At 44.9% G+C, this 19,410-nt stretch overlaps 1 protein-coding gene across 1 annotated transcript in view; it reads right to left on the reverse strand.

Moving 5' to 3' along the window:
• ZFAND3 (zinc finger AN1-type containing 3) overlaps positions 1–19,410 on the reverse strand; it is a 248,111-nt gene that overhangs the window by 177,804 nt on the left and 50,897 nt on the right. Inside the window, exons 2-3 of the mRNA XM_024193786.3 lie at positions 12,128–12,168; positions 4,433–4,459 (exon numbers count right to left, since the gene is read on the reverse strand). Of these exons, the coding sequence (XP_024049554.1) occupies positions 4,433–4,459; positions 12,128–12,168 (68 nt within the window). The remainder of the gene's footprint in view (positions 1–4,432; positions 4,460–12,127; positions 12,169–19,410) is intronic.

Genomic DNA, 19,410 nt, shown 5'->3' on the forward strand with positions numbered 1-19,410 from the left:
GGGTTTGATTACCAAAAAGCCGGACATGTCCGGGAAAAACCGGACGTATGGTAACCCTAGTAGAACCCTGTAGTAATACTTCTGCGCCATGGGTATAGAGAAGAGGGCAAGCTCCACCTTTGAAAGAGGTGTAAATTATATTCACCTCATTGAGTAACCAAAAATATTGTATTCACCCCTCAAAAACTGCTGTATACTCCCCTCCTTCCCATCCTATACCCTGCACATACTGATTACTGGCTACACTTAGGGGGAATCTTCTACAGCATAATTTGTCACGCGTTGCCTCATCAACCAGAGCTAAATTAAATTAGGAATGCAACTATACTTGGATGAACTGATTTCCTACTCATCAGTATTTCTCCTCCAAAACATTAGGACTTTATCTTTTGTCTTGTTCGCTTATGATTTACTAATCAAGTTGCATTTAAGAGAGTAGTAAGTGCTTCCCACATGACCACAAATATTAGCTTGCTTTAATGAACCAGGCAATGCTATCACCTGGGTCATCACACTTTGCAGAGGCTTCAGTCTTGCTAATGGTGCAAAATGATAAGGGCCAACTAACAAGGTAAAAGGAAAAAGGAATTGAGGGTAGACAATGCAATTAAGAGCGGCAATAAACCAAATCCCAATAAAATCCTTAGTTAAATGGAAGCTAAATACTTTTTCACAATCATGATTCTCCTCCTTAGTAAGTTTGATATACACTTGGATTCTCTAAGTATTTACAAGTTCTGTGGCATTCTTCTCTCTCTTTGCATTAAAAACACAAAGATTTAACCTGCAATTGGGGAGGGCTGTATAGAAGACCAAATGAAGATATATGCTGAATGCTAAATAAATATCTATGATGCTTCAGTACCCTGTAGATGGGTATTTCCAGGCTGCCTAAGTTAGAGTTACCATGATGAGCGGTGTAATTGGCTACACAATTTTCAAAAGAATGCTTATCAGTTTGAATGTGCAATACAAAATGGACTGGAACACAAAAATACTGCCAGAGTCTCAAATGCTAGTCAAGTGAATTTGCTTTAATAGTCTTGCAGTAAACATTCTGTATGCTACAAACACTAAGACAGACATGAATACAGTGGGAACCCACCACAATGAAAGATCCAGCCTAATGGAGCAATACAAATGGAGATGCCATCTTATATTAGAGACTAACACAGACATCATACTGCAGCCCTCCTAAAAAAAAGGTGTCTGCATACAGACAGAGACAATGCTGTTTTTAAGCTGTAGATATTTCTTGCTGCTCTTCCAACATCAGAGCACTAAAACATGAGGCTGCACCTCAGTAGAGAGGGTAAGCACCTAGACAATGCAAGCACACTGGATTTTTTGATATTTCATTTAGAAACAGAAGTTTCCTTCAGGGGCAAAGGGAGGAACAAAGTACATACATGGTTCTCCATTTATTGTGCAATACTATAGAGCACAGATTACAGGATACGAAACAGCAGTCTGCAAGATGCATGTATTTTTGCTGGAATTGTTTTCCACACTGCAAGCCAGAAGACTGATCGAAGGTCTGCTCTGCAGTTTACTGACACCAAAAATCGACTTGGAAATGCACCCCCAATGAGTGTTTGTCAGGTCATCCCTGTGGTCGCTTTACAGCCATGAAGGAACCCTACTTTGATTCCAGCCTCTTGCAGCCTAGAACAAGTAGGGTTGAGCTACCATTGTAAACCCAGGAAAATCATTCAGGGAGATAGATGAAAGGATAATTTCTGGTTTTACTGAAGAGTAACTCTTCCTCTCATTTAATGAGTTTCTAAACAAGTCATGTCTAGTCCTTAAAAATCTGCTACAGCAGCGGGCCTCCTCAATGGAAGTGGCAGGGTTAAAGTGTATAGAAATGAATATAACAATTCTACACAATCTGGGAAGCAGAAGAATTCTGGGGAATAAAGATTTGCCACTGAAATGGCTTTTATATCTACATTAAAAGATGAAAACCAAGGCAGAACGTTGGTATGTCGTATATGTGAACCCACTTTAGAGAAAGCAGTGCCATTTATTTTAGCCCTCTTTTCTTGTTATATGCGTCCTTCAAACTCAAGGGAAAATAAAAATCAATACTGTGTTCGAGCAACAAAACTTTATAGTCTGACATATAGCCACTGCATACGTATTGAAACGTATTGCCAGTTTGGTGGTCAACAATAATGCTTTCTACTCCATTGTAGATTCTGATTATAATAAAACAGGATTTTATTTGTCAAGATGGTAGCACATGAACACACACACACACACACACACACACACACACACACACACACACTATTTCAAGCAATAAATGACAGTGATCCAGGAATCAAGACATTCAGGGCTTGTCATTTCTGATCATTTTAGAGAACTCACCACATATACATAATATGTTGTAGCACAGCTCAGAGAAAGAAGTGTATTCTTGAATCGAATTATGCTGATATAGTGGTTCAGGTAAATGTGGAAATCTTGTAGCATGGTTTAAGTCAGAAGTTAGAGATGGAAGATACCTTGGGTCTAATTCCCTCGTACATACCTTCAATTATAGCCTCATCGAGAAGCACTATGAAGCCCCTCAAGAGTTTTGTTAGAAATATTTTACCCCTGCTGATGTTCTAAAATTATTCTAGTCTACTTCTAGTGGTCTCTGTGCATCTCTCCACCATATCATCTTGTACTGTGGCACTTACCTTTAATTTCATGTATTAGCCCTTGGGCAAGCTGCAACCATTACCTGCATTCCTTTTCCTTTCCTGTCTGCTCTGTAACAACTACCTTCCTCTAGTCTGAGAGCAAATGGACTAAAGGTGAAATATATTTATATAATGATTTAAGGAAAGAGTACACAAATATTTGATTTTACTGAGGAGTCTATTTGTTCCACAGTAGTGCCCAGAGTCTCAGGATTGAGACTTTGTTATGCCAGGTGCTATATAAACATATAGGAAAGCAGTCCCTGCCTGAAAGACCCTACAATTTAAGGGTGAGTTTTCATAAACAATCAGCATTGGCCTAACCCTGCTCCCACTGAAGTCTATAGTAAGAGTCTCACAGACTTCAGTGGGAGCATGGTTAGGCCAATGCTAGATGCTTTTGAAAATCCCACTGAGTGTATAGTAATTCAGGCACTGAGCACTAACAGTTTGCCAAATTGACAGGACAGGTTGTAGTAATGGTGTAGAATGTGGTGTCGGTGAAGTACCTAGTCTACCTAAACATTGCATTTCCTCACTTACCATTCTACATTCGAATTTGAAAAAATAGGACAATATAGCATTTCTATTTTGGATATGTGAGATGTCTGAAGTTATTATAGGTTAGCAATCTACAGTGACTTCATCTGTGACAATTCAACATCAAGGTTTTACCGTACTGTACCTGTACTGGAGACAGTAGGGTATAGATAGCTTTTAGGCAACATTACAAAATGAAGACCAGCACACTGTAAAGTACTTTGCTGACCCAGGATTAATTTTAAGAGTCTCTGTTGAAAGCATTTGAACATTTCAGGATCTGTTATTTTTACTAATTCTTAAGTAAGACGGGTTTGATTTTTCTCAAAAAAAAAAATTCTTGTTAATATCAAACTCTTCTCTCCAGAGTTTCATAAACCTTTTTGTGCAAGTTAAGACCTAAGTATTAAACCAGAAATGCTAGATCTGTGGTCATGTTGAATAGTCCTGTGAACTTTCAGGCCTTTCACGGTTAACACTTCAGTTTCTACCAGTGAGGGTTTATTTTCACATTTGTCTGTAAAGTGCCTAGCATACTACTGCCTATACAAATAAGATGAATCAATCCTTACAAATCCTGTGAAAGGCAGGGGAATACTATCCCCATTTTGAATACGGGAAAGTTGACACTAGCAATCAGAAATTCCTGGCTCCTAGCCCCATGATCATGCTACTTTTCCTTTTTGACCACAGGTTAAACAAACAAGTTGCCAGATCACCCCATATGTTCATCCCCACAGTCATTTAGCAGTTGTTAGTATTTGGCCAAACAAGCATTAAAGACAACAGTTCCTGGGCATTGCCCTTTGCTCTGACTAGGTCTGTGCCAATTTAATCCCATTTCTTATCACAACTGAAGACTAATTATGAAATACCCATGAATGTTTCCGGGAAAGAAAGATCACATCAGATCATGATTATATATTCAGGAACTTGTATATAATTTGGCAAGATTGAAATTATGGCAAAAAAAGGTAAAGGAAGGCAGGAAGATACTGTTTCTGTAATTTATACTGCTATGCAAACCCAGCAACTATGTTTTGTTTCCTCAGTAGCCTGTTGCCCTCCTCACCGGATATATTTAAAATTCTACTTACTACCAGAGTGTAAATTTTTTTCCCCCAGAGGAAGGGGATAGAAGAGATCCACCCTCCATTTTTTGTTTTAATTCAAAGTTACTTAACCACATAGTTACTAACCTTTTTCATTGTGTGGATTTCTTTTTTCTAAAATGAAAGAGAAAGGAAACAAGGGTCAAGATAGGTAATAACACTCAAATTCTCCCCCTTATACAAATCTGCTACAACACATTAATTTATAGCTTGCCACCTTATCACAAAAATGTAAGAGGAAGAATCCTCAGCATTTTTGGGGTGTCTAAATTATGAAAACACAGATTTTGATGGTTTTCTTGATAACTATTGTGATTCAATTTACAGAAGCAAAGTATAAGTTTTAGCCTGGCTGAAATCCAATGTTACATTAAAAAAAATCCACAGAAAATTAGTCAGTCACTTAAAAAAAAAAAAAGAAGAGGGAAAGTATTAGAGGAAAGCATGCTAGTTATCACCTGTTAATGAATACTAGAAGACTCCTGCCATATGAAGATTATCAACAACCCATAATTGGGACCTAAGATAGCAAAAGCAAATTTGGCACTCCTAGAATATCAGTTCTCCCTCTGTCAGTAATGACTAGTGGCAATCTGATCATTGATCCCAGACTGTCAAGGTCTAATGGATATGGTAGCTTTAAATTCACAGCATACTGTGTATTTTAGAAAAGACTAAAATGGCTCTAAGGGATCCTTGACATTTTAAAGTTTCTACATATAGGTATGAACAATATCACTCTCAGTGTGAGTACGCCTTTGCACAGGCAGGGTACTTATTCAGAGGGGAAGGACTTTTCAAACGAGACTTGCAGAACAGGAAGAAAATCAAGGAAACACACCTTAAACTTGTTTTCTTCTAAAGAAAAATCAATAAAAAATCAAGGTTTAAAGAAGCTCCACTCCAAGCTTGATCTGCTGTTTGTACAGCCTGGAGTATTCTGTTAACTCCAAGATATGCAAGATTGTCAGTTTATAGCTAACTATCAAATATACAGGTTGTTCGTAGAGTTGCTGCAGCTGTGTTGGTCCCAGGATACAAGAGACACAAGGTAGTTGAGGCAATATCTTTTATTGGATCAACTTTTATTGGTGGTAGGTACAAGCTTTCGAGCTACACAGAGCTCTTCAGCAGGTTTGGGGAAGGAAGCAGAGTATCACTTCCCCAGATCTGAGGAACAGCTCTTTGTAGCTCGAAAGCCTGTACCTTCCACCAAGAGAAGTTGGCCCAATAAAAGATAATACCTCACCTCCCTTGCCTCTCAAATATAAAGGTGTATATTTGATACTTAAACATACTTGTATGTCTAATACTTACTTGGAATCTAAAATAAGACAGTTACCTTTTCCGTAACTGGTGTTCTTCGAAATGCGTTGCTCATGTCTATTCCACAGTAGGTGTGTGTGCTTGCCACGTGCACCGGTGCTGGAAGTTTTCCCCCAGCAGTACCCGCAGGGAAGTGCCCCAGCAACCCCTGGAGTGGCACCTCCATGGTGCGATATAAGGGGCGTTGCGTGCTCCCCCCACCCTCAGTTCCTTCTTGCCAGACAACTCCGACAGAGGGGAATGAGGGCGGGATGTGGAATAGACATGAGCAACATCTCGAAGAACACCAGTTACAGAAAAGGTAACTCTTTTCTTCTTCGAGTGATTGCTCATATGTATTCCACAGTAGGTAATTCCAAGCTATATCTGTTGGAGGTGGGTAGGAGTTCAAAAATTCTCAGGACGGAGCACAGCCCTGCTGAACCTGGCGTCCTCTCTGGTTTGGGAGATGATCGCATAACGCGAGGTGAAAGTGTGAACTGAAGACCACGTAGCAGCCCTACAAATGTTCTGGATGGGGACATGGGCTAAAAAGGCAGCCAACGAGGCCTGCGTCCAAGTCGAGTGCGTCTTCACAACTGGTGGTGGGGGGATTCCCACCAGGCCATAACAGGTACGGATGCACGAGGTGATCCAGTTGGAGAGCCGCTGAGTGGAGATTGGCCGACCTTTCATGCGCTCGGCCGAGGCAATGAACAGTTGCGAGGACTTTCTGAACGGCTTAGTCCACTCCAGGTAGAAAGCCAGAGCCCGTCTCACATCCAGCATCTGGAGGTGGCGCTCCTCACTGGACGCATGGGGCTTGGGGCAGAGGACCAGCAGAAAAATGTCCTGACCCATGTGATAGGCGGAGACCATCTTTGGGAGGAACGAAGGGTGTGGACGGAGCTGGACCTTATCTTTATGAAACATCATGTACGGGGGCTCGGAGGTCAGGGCCCTGAGTTCCGAGACCCGCCTAGCTGACGTGATCGCAACCAGGAAGGCCAGCTTCCACAAGAGGTATGACCAGGAGCATATGGCTAGCAGCTCAAACAGGGGCCGCGTGAGATGGGCCAACACCAGGTTTAGGTCCCACTGCGGGACAGAGGGCTTAACATACGGGAAGAGACAATCCAACCTTTTAAGGAATTAGCCAGTCATAGCATGGGAGAATACCGTGTGACCTGCATCAGGGGATGGAAGGCCGATATGGCCGCCAGGTGCACCTTGACTGACGAGGGCGCCAGGCCCTGGGCTCTAAGGTGGAGGAGGTAGTCCAGAATAAGCTGGATCGGGGCGGCCACCGGGGAAACGCCCCACTCGTCCGCCCATCTGGAGAACAGAGACCACTTTGCCAAGTAGGCTCGGCATGTGGAGGGACGTCTGCTTTCTAGGAAGACGCGCTGAACCCCTTCTGAGCACGTCCTTTCCTCCCTACCTAACCATTGAGCAGCCACACCGTGAGGTGGAGTGCCGCTTGGTCGGGGTGGAAGAGGCAGCCCTGGGAGAGCAGGTCCGGGCGGGACGGCAAAGGCCACAGCGGGGCAACCGCCAGGCCAGTGAGGGTCCCGTACCATGCTGCCTGGGCCATGCTGGGGCAATCAGAAGGACCCAGGCCTTGTCCAACTTTATCTTTTCCAGGACCTTGCTGATCAGCGGGAACGGGGGCAATAGAGAAACTGGCTTCACCAGGACAGGAGGAAGGCATCGGATATAGCGCCCCATCCCAGCGCCCCTTGGAGCAGAACCGGGGACAGCGAACAGGTCCACCTGGGGAGTTCCCCACACTTGGAAAAGTCTGTGTACCACCTCTGGGTGGAGAGACCACTCATGCTGAGAGAAGTTCGTGCTCAAGCATTCCGGACACCCGGCAAATGGAAGGCCTGTAGGCAGATGTTCTGGGCTATACAAAAGTCCCACAGCCTGAGGGCTTTGCGGCAGAGGGCAGAGGATCGGGGCCCGCCTTGCCTGTTGATATAGAACATCGAGGCAGTGTTGTCCGTGAGTACCCTGACCACCCGACACTCCACGTCCAAGCGGAAGGCCGTGCACGCCAGCCATACCGCCCTGAGCTCCTTGGCGTTTATGTGGAGGGTCAGAATCTGAGCCGAGCACAGATCTTGGGTCTGAACATTCTCCACGTGGGCCCCCCATCCCAGGTCCACCTCGTCAGACACTAGTTCCAGTGACAGGGCCCTGCCCCTGAACGGGACCCCTTGGAACATGTTTCTCAGGAAGGACCACCACCGTAGGGAGGTGATCACTGGTTCGGACACTGTGAGGACTTTATCCATCCTGTCCCTGGCTGGGAGAACGCCGAGGCCAACCAGAGCTGGAATGGCCTCATCCTGAGTCTGGCATGACAGATCACATGACCCAAGAGCTGGAGGCACACTCTAGCTGTTGTCACCGGAAACCTTGTGACCATGTCAATGAGCCCCTTCAGGGTCTCGAACCTGTCCGGTGGGAGGGAGGCTTTGGCCAACGAGGCGTCCAGGGAACACCCCGATAAACTCTATGAGTTGTATCGGGACTAACGTGGACTTGGTGTTGTTTACCAACAGGCCCAAAGTGGTGCACGTAGACAGAAGGAGCGCCATGTGATCCAGCACCTGTGACCGGGAGCTGTCCTTGACCAACCAGTCGTACAGATAGGGGAAGATCTGGACCTCCTGGCCCCTGAGATAGGCCGCCATCACTGACATACATTTTGTGAGTACCCTGAGGGCAGTGGACAGGCCAAACGGGAGGACGGTAAATTGGTAGTGTTCCTGCCCCACCGTGAAACGGAGGAAGCATCTGTGTCGTTCGAATATACGAATATGGAAGTATGCGTCCTGCAGATCGAGGGCAGTGTACCAGTCCCTGGGATCCAGGGAGGGGATGATGGAGGCCAGGGAGACCATGCAGAACTTGAGCTTCACCATGTATTGGTTCAGGCCTCGCAGGTCCAAGATGGGCCTGAGCCCCCCCCTTTGGCCTTCAGGATAAGGAAATAGCGGGAGTAGTACCCCTTGCCTTTGAACTCCCCAGGTATCGCTTCCACCGCTCTTAAGCCCAGGAGCCTCCCCAACCTCCGGGGGTCCCCCAGGAGGGATGGAGGCGAGTGTGGTGGTTGGGCGGGGAGGAAGTAAACTGGAGGGTATAGCCCCGGGAGATGGTGTTGAGGACCCATCGGGCCGAGTTCAGCCGCGACCACTCCAGGAGGAAAGCACACAACCAAGTGGAGAAGGGAAGCTTGATTGAGATCCCTGATGAGAACTGGCAGGGCGCCCTTGGGCATCCCATCAAAACCGCCTTTTCTCTGCTTGCTTGCCCTTGGAGGACCCAGGCTGGGAGGCAGGCTGAGACTGCTTCTGTAGGCTCCTCTTATAGTCCCGCGACTTCTTATAAGAGATATTGTATTTTGACTGGGTGGCCTGAGTGGGAGTCTGCTGCGGCTTAAATTTAGGTTTAGCCGGAGCCAGAACATAGAGACTCAGAGTCTGGAGAGTTGTGCGGGAGGCTTTCAAGCCATGCAGCTTTGTATTCATTTGTTCCACAAACAGAGCTTTGCCGTCAAATCGGAGATCCTGCAGGGAGGTCTGCGCCTCACTGGACAGCCCAGAAAGCAGGAGCCATGACGCCCTTCTCATGGACACCGCGGAGACCATGGACCGCGCGGCCGTGTCCGCTGCATCCGAAGCTGCCTTCAGGGTTGCCCTGGCAGCCGCTGTGCCCTCCTCCACCAGCACTTTGAACTCCTTCCTGTCGCGCTCCTGGAGGGAGTCCTTGAACTTAGCTAGGGAGCCCCGCAGATTGAACTCATGCCGGCCCAGGAGAGTCTGGTGGTTTGCCACCCGTAACTGGAAGCTCGAGGATGAATGAATTTTTCTTCCAAATGAGTCCAGCCTCCTTGAATCTTTATTTTTCAGGGCAGGGGCTGGTTGGCCCTGTCGTTCCCTGTGGTTGACCGACTCGACCACCAGGGAGTTAGGAGGAGGGTGGGTGTATAAGTATTCAAGTCCCTTGGTGGGTACAAAGTACTTGCGTTCCGCTCTCTTAGAGATGGGGGCCAATGAGGCCGGGGTTTGCCACAGGGCATTTGAAATTTTCACCACCCCTTCGTGGAGAAGCAAGGCCATCCTGCCCGGTGCCAAGGAGGACAATATATTAACAGGGAGACCAAGGGCTCCTCCATCTCCTCTGCTTGGAGGTGGAGGCTTGATGCCACACTTTTTAAGAATTCTTGGTGAGCCCTAAAGTCCTCCTGTAGGACGGAGGGAGGAGGGGCCGTAATCGCCTCATCCAGGGAGGGTGAGGATGCCGGAGCGGTACGTTGTGTGTCCACCGGCACCAAAGGGTCCACCACCTGGTCAGTCTCCGGGTACAGTGCCAAGGATGTACATGCCACCGACTCCTTCCTCAGAAGTCTGAAGAGGGAGGCTGATGGTCCTTCTGAGGCTCCAGCCACCAAGCGAGCCCACACCGGGGGCTGCGTTGGGGGCCACGGTGCCCACTGGTAACATTGAGCTGGCTATGGGGCCCAGTGCCACTGTAGCTGCTGTGGCGCTGGCTGTTCGGCCTGGCCCATCAATGGACGACTACAAAGGGAGGCAAGGCTGACATTCAACCTGCCGCTGTCCCTGAACCGGGAGAAGCGGCGGCACCAGGAGCGATGCCAACCATGGGGCCGCGATCCCAACGTGGAGGACCGGTACCGTCGGTAACAGCTGCTTCGCAATCGACGCCCAGGGCTGCAGAGGCAGTGCCGTGGCGGGGTCCTGGAGCAGGACACCGAACGGGAACGACATAGACGTTCGTGCTGTGACTGGCTGCGATAGCCCCTCTGAGACGAGGACCTTTGGCATCATCTGCCTCAGCCCCATCGGTGTTCACTCCTCAAGGTGGAGCGGTGCCGAGAGTCTCGGTCAGACGGAACCCAACCAGACGGTCTGGTGGGCGTCGAGGGTGATCCATGTGGACTTTGCCCTGAATGGCTGCTGGGCGGCGAACGGCATCAGGAATGTTCCCTCGACTGAAACCGGTACCGAGCCGGGGGCGACTGCAGAGATCCCAGTAGTGACTTACCTCTGGAGCGCGAGGCCGACAGCGGCGGTGCTCCTGGTATCAGCATGGGCATAACATCCCGGGCCACCTGTGGAGGCCATCCAGGGCCTCCGGTGTGAAGGGCATCCGGACATCCAGGGAGGCCTACACCGCTCGACTTGAGTCAGAGGCCTAGAGGCCGGTGGGAATCGAGGGCTGCCTGACATGGGTCTAGCCTCTGTCCCGGGTTTACTCCGGTACTACAGCGAAGGTAGCCTCTTTCTAGCCTTCTTGGCATGCCCCGTGGACAGGGAGCAGTGCTGACTAGTCGATGGCGCTGAAGGATCACCGGGCACCGACACTTACTGTGGAATACACGTGAGCAATCACTCAAAGAAGAACTGCATGCTTCTGAGTACTCAAGTATATCAAAAGTTTGTGGCACCTTATTCCTTTATGAAATTAATATGGTGAACTTTTATATGATCTATGATCCACCAAGCAAGGGTCTTCCTAGACTTTAAATAGAAATTAAAAGGAATCTGGTGGGTATTTTATACACTGTTAGCTCAAATTTAGAAAAACAAACCAACAAACATGGATTTATGCATTCAAAATGAATGGTCTAAAAAAATTCTAAGGGGTCATTACATTTTAGTTTTAGGGCTAGCCAAGAATCTAAACCATAAAAATGTTGACTTTTTTACTTCAGCTTTTAATATTTACTTCTAGCTCCCTTAAAAGAGATTCTTTTAAGATATGGAAGAATGGAAGAGCATCAATTACGGCAAAGTAAGTGGCATTAGTATAATGAATGACAACGATTTCAAAATCTGAGAAAGTTAATGTAAGAGCGGGCAAGTTACATGAGACTGACAAAAGGTTGATAACAGTTCCCAGCATTCTCCAAGTTTGCAACAAGAAAATACAATGCAGAGCTTAGGGTTAAGCCTGTTGGTCAACAACCAATGATTTAATGCACAAGTTGGATATTAAATACACATGGGCAGCAGGACTGATTTCCATAGCCACTCCTCTTCCTTTTATAGTTTCATCTATGCAAGATTTTGGTGTTTAGTAGCAAGAGTAAAAATGTGATCTACTGAATTCAAAATTCCAAACCAGACTGATATATTTTGAAAGCTATGTCAAATTTACACGAGTTGCACTAAGACTGGCGCTCTACAGTTCAAGGGCATTCCAGGCTTCTGTTATCTTCACTGAGTGAAGGTTGATTGGTATATTTACACAAGAGACTCTTGCTTTACATTTATTGGAGATTGTTTCAACAAACCTGAGCAAATAAAATGAAGCACCAAAGTGAGGAGAATCTGATTTCACACACACTGAAAAATCCGAACCCCACGCATAAACCCCAAAAGAGATGGCAACAATGTGATTTAGATAGTCTAAGAAAAAAACTACAAAGCCTTTTAGTGCACTTACCAGCAAAGCATTTGGAACAGAGATTCATAGTCTTGCTGGACCTAGGGCAAGAAAAAAAAAAAAAAAAAAAAAGAGTAGAGCTAAAAATTCATTTTAATAATTCTAAGCAATACACCAGGAGTTTTCAGAAGAAAAACAGGAGTAGGAAGGGGCAAACATTTAAATGGCTAGGCACCTATCCAAGTCATCAGTGGCAAAGGACTGGCAGAACTAAAGGCGGGCCGGGAGGAAAGAATCTTTTTTCAACTTGGGAAAGAGCTTTCAAAGCATGGGCTTCCAAACATTTATCCTAGCATTCATAAATAGCCTGTAGGATAACAGGTATGATAGACACGAAAAGCTGAATTATTCCACTTGAAGCAACAGTTTTTCAGGCCTGGCACATCTCCCATTATAACATTTTAGGAAATATGTTGTTTGTATAGAAGAAAACATGTCTACACAAGATTTGATTTGTCCAATATTCCTGATTCAGTTCAGACCAAACGCCATAAAAGTCACATTTTGGGGTTACACAAGAAAGCACTTTCATAGTATCATAGAATACTAGGGTTGGTAGAGACCTCAGGAGGTCATCTAGTCCAATCCACTGCTCAAAGCAGGACTTTAACACCATCCTGAGTAGGGTTGAAGTACATACTGGTAAGCACGGTTATAAAGGTTATACCCAAACTGCCCATGCTATAACAGTTCCAAAAATATAGAGGAACTCACTTTTCATGGGCTGTCTACCTGGAACTTCTCACTAGCACTAAATTAGCTACGTTTCTAAAGGTAAAGACAGATGTAGGAACAAAAACAATGGAGCCTACCAAAATAATTACATTTCTAGTTTAAAATCAAACAAGGCTGGAATTTTGAAAAAGAACCCATAACTTGCACAATATGTTATAAAAATCTAGGCACTCAATGGAGACCATTGTAGTATCAAATGGCAAATATTTCTATAAGTGTCTTTTCAGACCAATTACTTCTCAGATTAAATATTTTCCTGGTTGAATGATAGAAACATTCTAAGTGTTTTGCAAACAGGGCATTTTCAATTATTTTCCTGTAACATAGGGAAAATCCAGATATGATTACTCATATCTTAGTGCCAGGCATTTCAGGACATTAAGATGCTTCTGAAATCCTGCACAAGTGAAAGTTGGTTTATAATTGACTAAAAATCCCAGTAAAATACAGGTTACTGCAGGTATGAGTCAGACATACTTGCCAGCTACAGCAGGAGATGCACAGACACACACACACACACACACACACACACACACACACACACACTAATTTTAAATATAAGCAGTATGTGCAAAGGAGAAACATTCAACCTAGGAAAAGAAAAGCAGAGCAGCCCTATCCAGCCATACAAATACATCATATGGTTGATATAGACCCAGATACTCAGTCTGTGCATTGACATTCTTCACAGATTATCTACCTTCAGAAGAACTGCAATTAAAAACAGCAGGTGAGCCCACACCTACAGCATTAGCATGCTGCAGTCCAGTACTCACTGCTTGTGAGTTAGACATTCTGGACTAACTCACTATGCCAGGCAGGAGCTTCTCTGCAAAACCACCAAACCCCAAAGGGCAGTCAAGACAAAACAAGGCAGAGTAGGGGTGGTTCATACTGATGACATCAGAGCTGGCAATGACAGAGGCATAACCAACCTGCCTCAGCTGCTAGTTATCAATCCAAAGTCTTCATAGGATTTTTTTTTTTTTTTTAAAAAAGCATGGACAGGGAAGGAAATATATTGCTATGTTAAAGGGAAAAAATGACACTCATTCACCACACAGGAGCTGGATGTTTTGAACGAACGGTGCTATGAAACAGTCCCCACATATTCATCTTACGGGCTGAATAACTTCAGGTCACTACACAAAATCTTTCAGTTTCTCGTTCACATAAAAAGGAAAGTTCACAGTGGTCAAACACCACACAGAAGAAAGGAGATGTGCTGCTACATATTTGGCACATCTTTTTTTTAACCCCACAATAAAATAAAAGAATAGAGAACAAGTTGAGCAGGTTGTACATTCTGGATTCAGTCTCTATTACTAAATTTCAGTTCAATGCTATGCAGCAAGGCAACTGAAAAACAAAGCAGAAAGAATCAGAATCAGCAAGATAGTGAAGAGATTTAGAATCAAATCAAAGCGCTAGGAATTGAGGTTGCATTCAGCCAGCCCAGAGGAATGAAACTGCCAATGCAAGAAATTAAAGATAAAGCAAAATCCTAAAAAGGCTTGTTTATTTTGGATACATTAACACAAGCTGATGAGAAACTTAACAATTCTTTCTTACAAAGCTGTATCTTGCGTAGTACTAACTGCAAAACAGATCATCCTACCAAAATCCATCAGTTTCTGACTCCAATCAATCCATCGTTTTCCTTTAAAATAACATGGAAGATCTTCAGATGGGGGCAATAGTGTTTATAACCCAATTCAACAAAGCACTTAAGTTCCACTGAATTCACACTTAGGCCTGATCTACACTAGAAAGCTAGGTCAACCCAACTGCATTGCTCCGGAGTGTGAAAAAATCCACACCTCCGAGCAACATAGTTAAGCTGACCTAACCCCAAGTGTAGACAGTGCTAAAATGACAGAAGAATTCTTCTGCTGACCTAGCTACCACCTCTCGGGGAGGTGGATAACCTAGGCCAACAGGAGAATCCCTCGTAGGGTGGCCCAGGTGCCCGGTTTTCGACCGGCAAGTCTGGTCGAAAAGGGGACCTGACAGTATCCGGTCAGATCTACTGACCCGACACCCAAAGTCTGGTTACTGCGAGCGGGGAGGTGCTAGGTCATCACCCACGCCAGCCCCTACCTCAGCTGGAGCCACCTCTTATCTGTGTCAGGAGGCTGCAGCTCCCAGCCCCAGCTCTGCAGGCGAGTCCCTTCTGACCTGGGCGAGGGTGGGGAGGGTAGCAGGGAAAGAGCAGCAAATGACAAGAAGGTGGGGGGGAAGACGAGTGGATGGGGGGGGAGCCTCAGGGGTAAGAGGCAGGGTAGGGGAGGTTCCGGCACTCCTGCTGGAGTGTCCAGTTTTTAATTACCACCAAGTTGGCAACCCTAATCCATCCCAATGATGTAGGTAGTGTCTAAATTGCAGCATTTAAGTGTAGACAAGCCTTTAGTCACAAAAGGTCACTTCAGAATTCAACATACTTAAGACTCAGATTCAGCAAAGCATTAACAACATACTTAACTAGGGAAATGGACACCACTACCAGCCTGTGGCAAATGGGGAAGGGGTGGGAGGGCTGGCATTTATAACATGGGCCAATCATGTTGCTCCTGAAGTCAACAGAAGTCTAGCCACCCACTCCACTGGAAGCAGGACTGAGCTCACAACAAAACTAAATAGAAAGTAGTACTTTCTTTTGGTTAGAGCACAGGACTGGAAGTCAGGAGAACAGAGTAATCCTAAATCCGACAACAGTTCAGTTAAGGCCACAGCATAGATGTCACAGAATCAATATTTTGAAAATAAAATACATATGATTTTTTTTTAATTTTAGTGGCGTTTAGCAAAAAAGCCTCTACTAAATGCTACACATTGGTATAACTGGATACACCAGTACGAAACATGTATGAGTATGCCAGTTACACACAGCTATACCCCAGAGGTGGGCAAACTACGGCCCGCGGGCCACATCCGGCCCACGGGACCCTCCTGCCCAGCCCCTGAGCTCCTGCCCCGGGAGGCTAGCCCCCAGCCCCTCCCCTGCTGTTCCCCTCCCCCGCCGCCTCAGCACGCCGTGCTGCCGGCACAATGCTCTGGGCAGCCGGGCAGCGCAGCTGCAGAGCCGCAGCCTGACCCAATGCTCTGTGCTGCGCGGTGGCATAGCTGGCTCCAGCCACAGCCGCGCCGCCAGCCACCGGTGCTCCAGGCAGTGCGATAAGGGGGCAGGGAGGGTTGACTAGAGGGCAGGAGAGTTTGGGGTGGTGGTCAGGGGGCAGGGGTGTGGATAGGGGTTGGGGTGGTCAGAGGGCGGGGCATGGGGGGGTTGAATGGGTGCAGGGGTCAGTCGGGAAGGAGGGGGGGTTGGATGGGGCAGGAGTCCCGGGGGGGGAGGGGATTCAGGAATGAGGGGGGAGGGTTCCGGAGGCGGTCAGGGGACGGGGGGGTTGGATGGGTCAGGAGTCCCGTGGGGGCCGTCAGGGGGCAAGAAGCAGGGGGCGGGGGCCAGGCCATGCCTGGCTGTTTGGGGAGGCACAGCCTCCCCTAACCGGCTCTCCATACAATTTCCAAAACCCGATGCGGCCCTCAGGCCAAAAGGTTTGCCCGTCCCTGCTATACCTGATCTTGCTGTAAGTGGGTATGTAATACCACAAAAGTCTCATACTGTTTCTGTACAGTGCAATATAATTTTTAACTTAAAGTGAAACTGACTAAAGGGTTCCATCGTATATTTCACTGTAAATGATTAATAGCTAACCCATCTCCCCAAAACACTGGAAGATAAGGCTGAAACTGAAAAATTCTTAATATATCTTCAGAAAAAGCAAGCCGCTACAGTTGTTCATAAAGTTCAGTTGAATTATTTTTGTAAAGGTGAGGAAGGTATCTGGTTCTAGAACTCCAAGTCAATATAGAAATGGGGAATCTTGTGCAGGGTGGATTAAAAAAAAAAAAATCAAGGATTTTTTTTATTTAAATTGGATTTTTTATTTTATTTAAAAATTACAATATTATTTTCTTTTTACAAATAAACCTGTTTAAAATGAAATCTGAATTGAATACAAAATATGTTAAGGATTAATCTTATTATAATCTCTTAAAACATTTAAATAAAAAAGAAATATGTTGAATCAATAAGCCTCTATCAGGAAGTTTGAGTTAAAGACTACTAGTCTATATAAAGAATGGGGGAGAGGGGAGAGAGAATCTGAGGGCAGGTCTACAGTCTGAGATCAATCCACCGGCAGTCAATTTAGCGGGTCTAGTAAAGACCCACCAAATCGACTGCAGATCGCTCTCCAATCAACCCCTGTACTCTACCCCCAACGAGAAGATTAAGGTAAATCGACTGGAGATTGTCTCCCGTCGACCCCCCGCGGTAACTCGACCTGAGGTATGTCAACTCCAGCTACGTGAATAACGTAGCTGGATTTGCATAGCATAGGTCGACTTACCACGGTAGTGTAGACATAGCCTGACTTTTGTGGTCAAGCTTTATAAATATGGCACAATAGGTCATATACTATATTAGGGGACTGATTCTGTGGGGGACCCAGGGACTGTGCATTTAATTGCTGGTAGGTTTCTAACCTCACATTTGCATCATAAGAGTCAACCTCACACTTAGTGATAGCTAATGGAGAATTGCATACTTTATGCATGTTACAGTATAACTCGTGTCTGTTAAACTATGGATTTCTATAGATAATTTACAACCAACTCTTGTAAATAATTTAAGTTAGTATTCAGACATCCACAAATATGAATAAATCAAATCAAACTAATGGTATTGGCTTAAAGAGACTATGAAGTTAAAACCAATTGGAAGATACAGTGTTAGAAAATAAACCATTTAACTGAGGTAAAGTTACCCTGTGGATTCAGGAACTACAAAGGGAAACAAGCTACCCAGGTCAAGTGGCATGACAGAGAAAATTAGAGGCAGAAGATACTTCAAGGCAGCTGGAAAATCCCTGAGGATAGAGAATGATCAGATGTAACATTTCTATAGGCCTCACTGGCTAAAGGAAAGTTCAGGTAGTAAAGAACACAATATTCCTTTAAACAGATAGAGTAGAAAGTAGCAGCAGCAACATAGGGACTTTGATAGAGGAAGAAATTTACAAGTCTGCCCTCAAGCAAAACTACAGTTACAGTGATATTTATACTACTTTTTGCTAGTGTGTGTTTAAGTATTAGTATAACAAAAGAAAATTCGTAGGTAATTTGAACTGTTATCTTTAAGGTTGCCAATTTTGGTTGGATGTATTCCTGGAGGTTTCATCATATGACATAATCTTTAGTTAAAGATTGATCTTTAATCCTGGAGACTCCAGGACAATCCTGGAGGGTTGGCAACCCTGTCTTTCACTTTCCCTGCTAATGCCTGAAAATTTCCCCAGTAGACGAAGAAGCCATTTTAAGGATTTAGAAGCAAGTATGTGAACGCTTGCCCACCCTCTCACTCTGCATTTTAAAATCTTAACTCACTAACCAACATTTATACCCACCCCCATCACCAGATTTAAAAAAGGCTTTTAGGCCAAAGCCTCATAAGCCAACCTTCAGCCTAAACTAGAGTTTTGGTGTTTTTTTATTTTTTTAATGGCCAAGGACCATAATGGAAAATGAAGGCTGTGCAGAGAGGAACTATCATTGTGAAAATTAACATACTTGAAATCTCAAATATATATACTGGTATTATAACTTACTGGCAATCTGAATCACATTCAGTAGCATGAAAAGTTCTTTAAATTCTGTTACTACTGATTGCACTTTTCTACTTAATCGTAGTGAAACTATATTCAGATCTGAGCTCATCCACTCCAACAACATTTCAAAGCATTTTACTGGATTCTATTCATTATTCCACTAAGTATTCCATTTATTACTAGCAGTGTAGCTAAGCATTATCATAAAGTGTGGTACAACTCAAGGCACAAAACCCTGCTCAGTACCTGCCAGTGTTTTTGCAATAAGTTACATAGATACAATACATAATCCCACTTTTTTATATACCAGCGAGCATGACTAAAATCCTAACTGCAAATCCTCAGAGCAAAGACTGCTAGATGTATTGTGCTTAAGTATAGTAACTCAAATCTAAAAAGACAGAAGACAATCTAGAACTTCAAGAATATGTAAATGGTCAGTTTTGAGCATTAGAAAGAAACTGAGGAGAGATATCCAGAAAGCTATTTAATATCCAAACACCTTCCGCTTTTCCAATGAAATCTATTTGCTGAAAAGCAGTGTCAGGTGTAGCTCAGAGAAACTAATGGCTTTGTCATGAAATCACGTTTCACGGTGGACTGAAAATTTGTTTAAAAAATAAAGGGGTGGTGAAAGGAAGCTAAACACATACTGAAAAAAACTAATACCAGATTACTCCTCCTCACTGTTAATAAGCAATGTAAGAAACTCAGTTCCCCAAACCTTGTCTGTGCTAGAAAATTTCTTAACCTTTCTCCAGTAACAGCTGAACTAGCACTACTAATGCAGGGGGGGGGGCAGACCTTTTGGTCTGAGCAGGGCCGGCTCCAGGGTTTTGGCCGCCCCAAGCAGCCAAAACCAAAAAAAAAAAAAAAAAA

This window comes from Terrapene carolina, unplaced genomic scaffold (assembly GCF_002925995.2).
Source record: "Terrapene carolina triunguis isolate 2854851 unplaced genomic scaffold, T_m_triunguis-2.0 Scaffold85, whole genome shotgun sequence".
NCBI lineage: Eukaryota > Metazoa > Chordata > Testudines > Emydidae > Terrapene > Terrapene triunguis.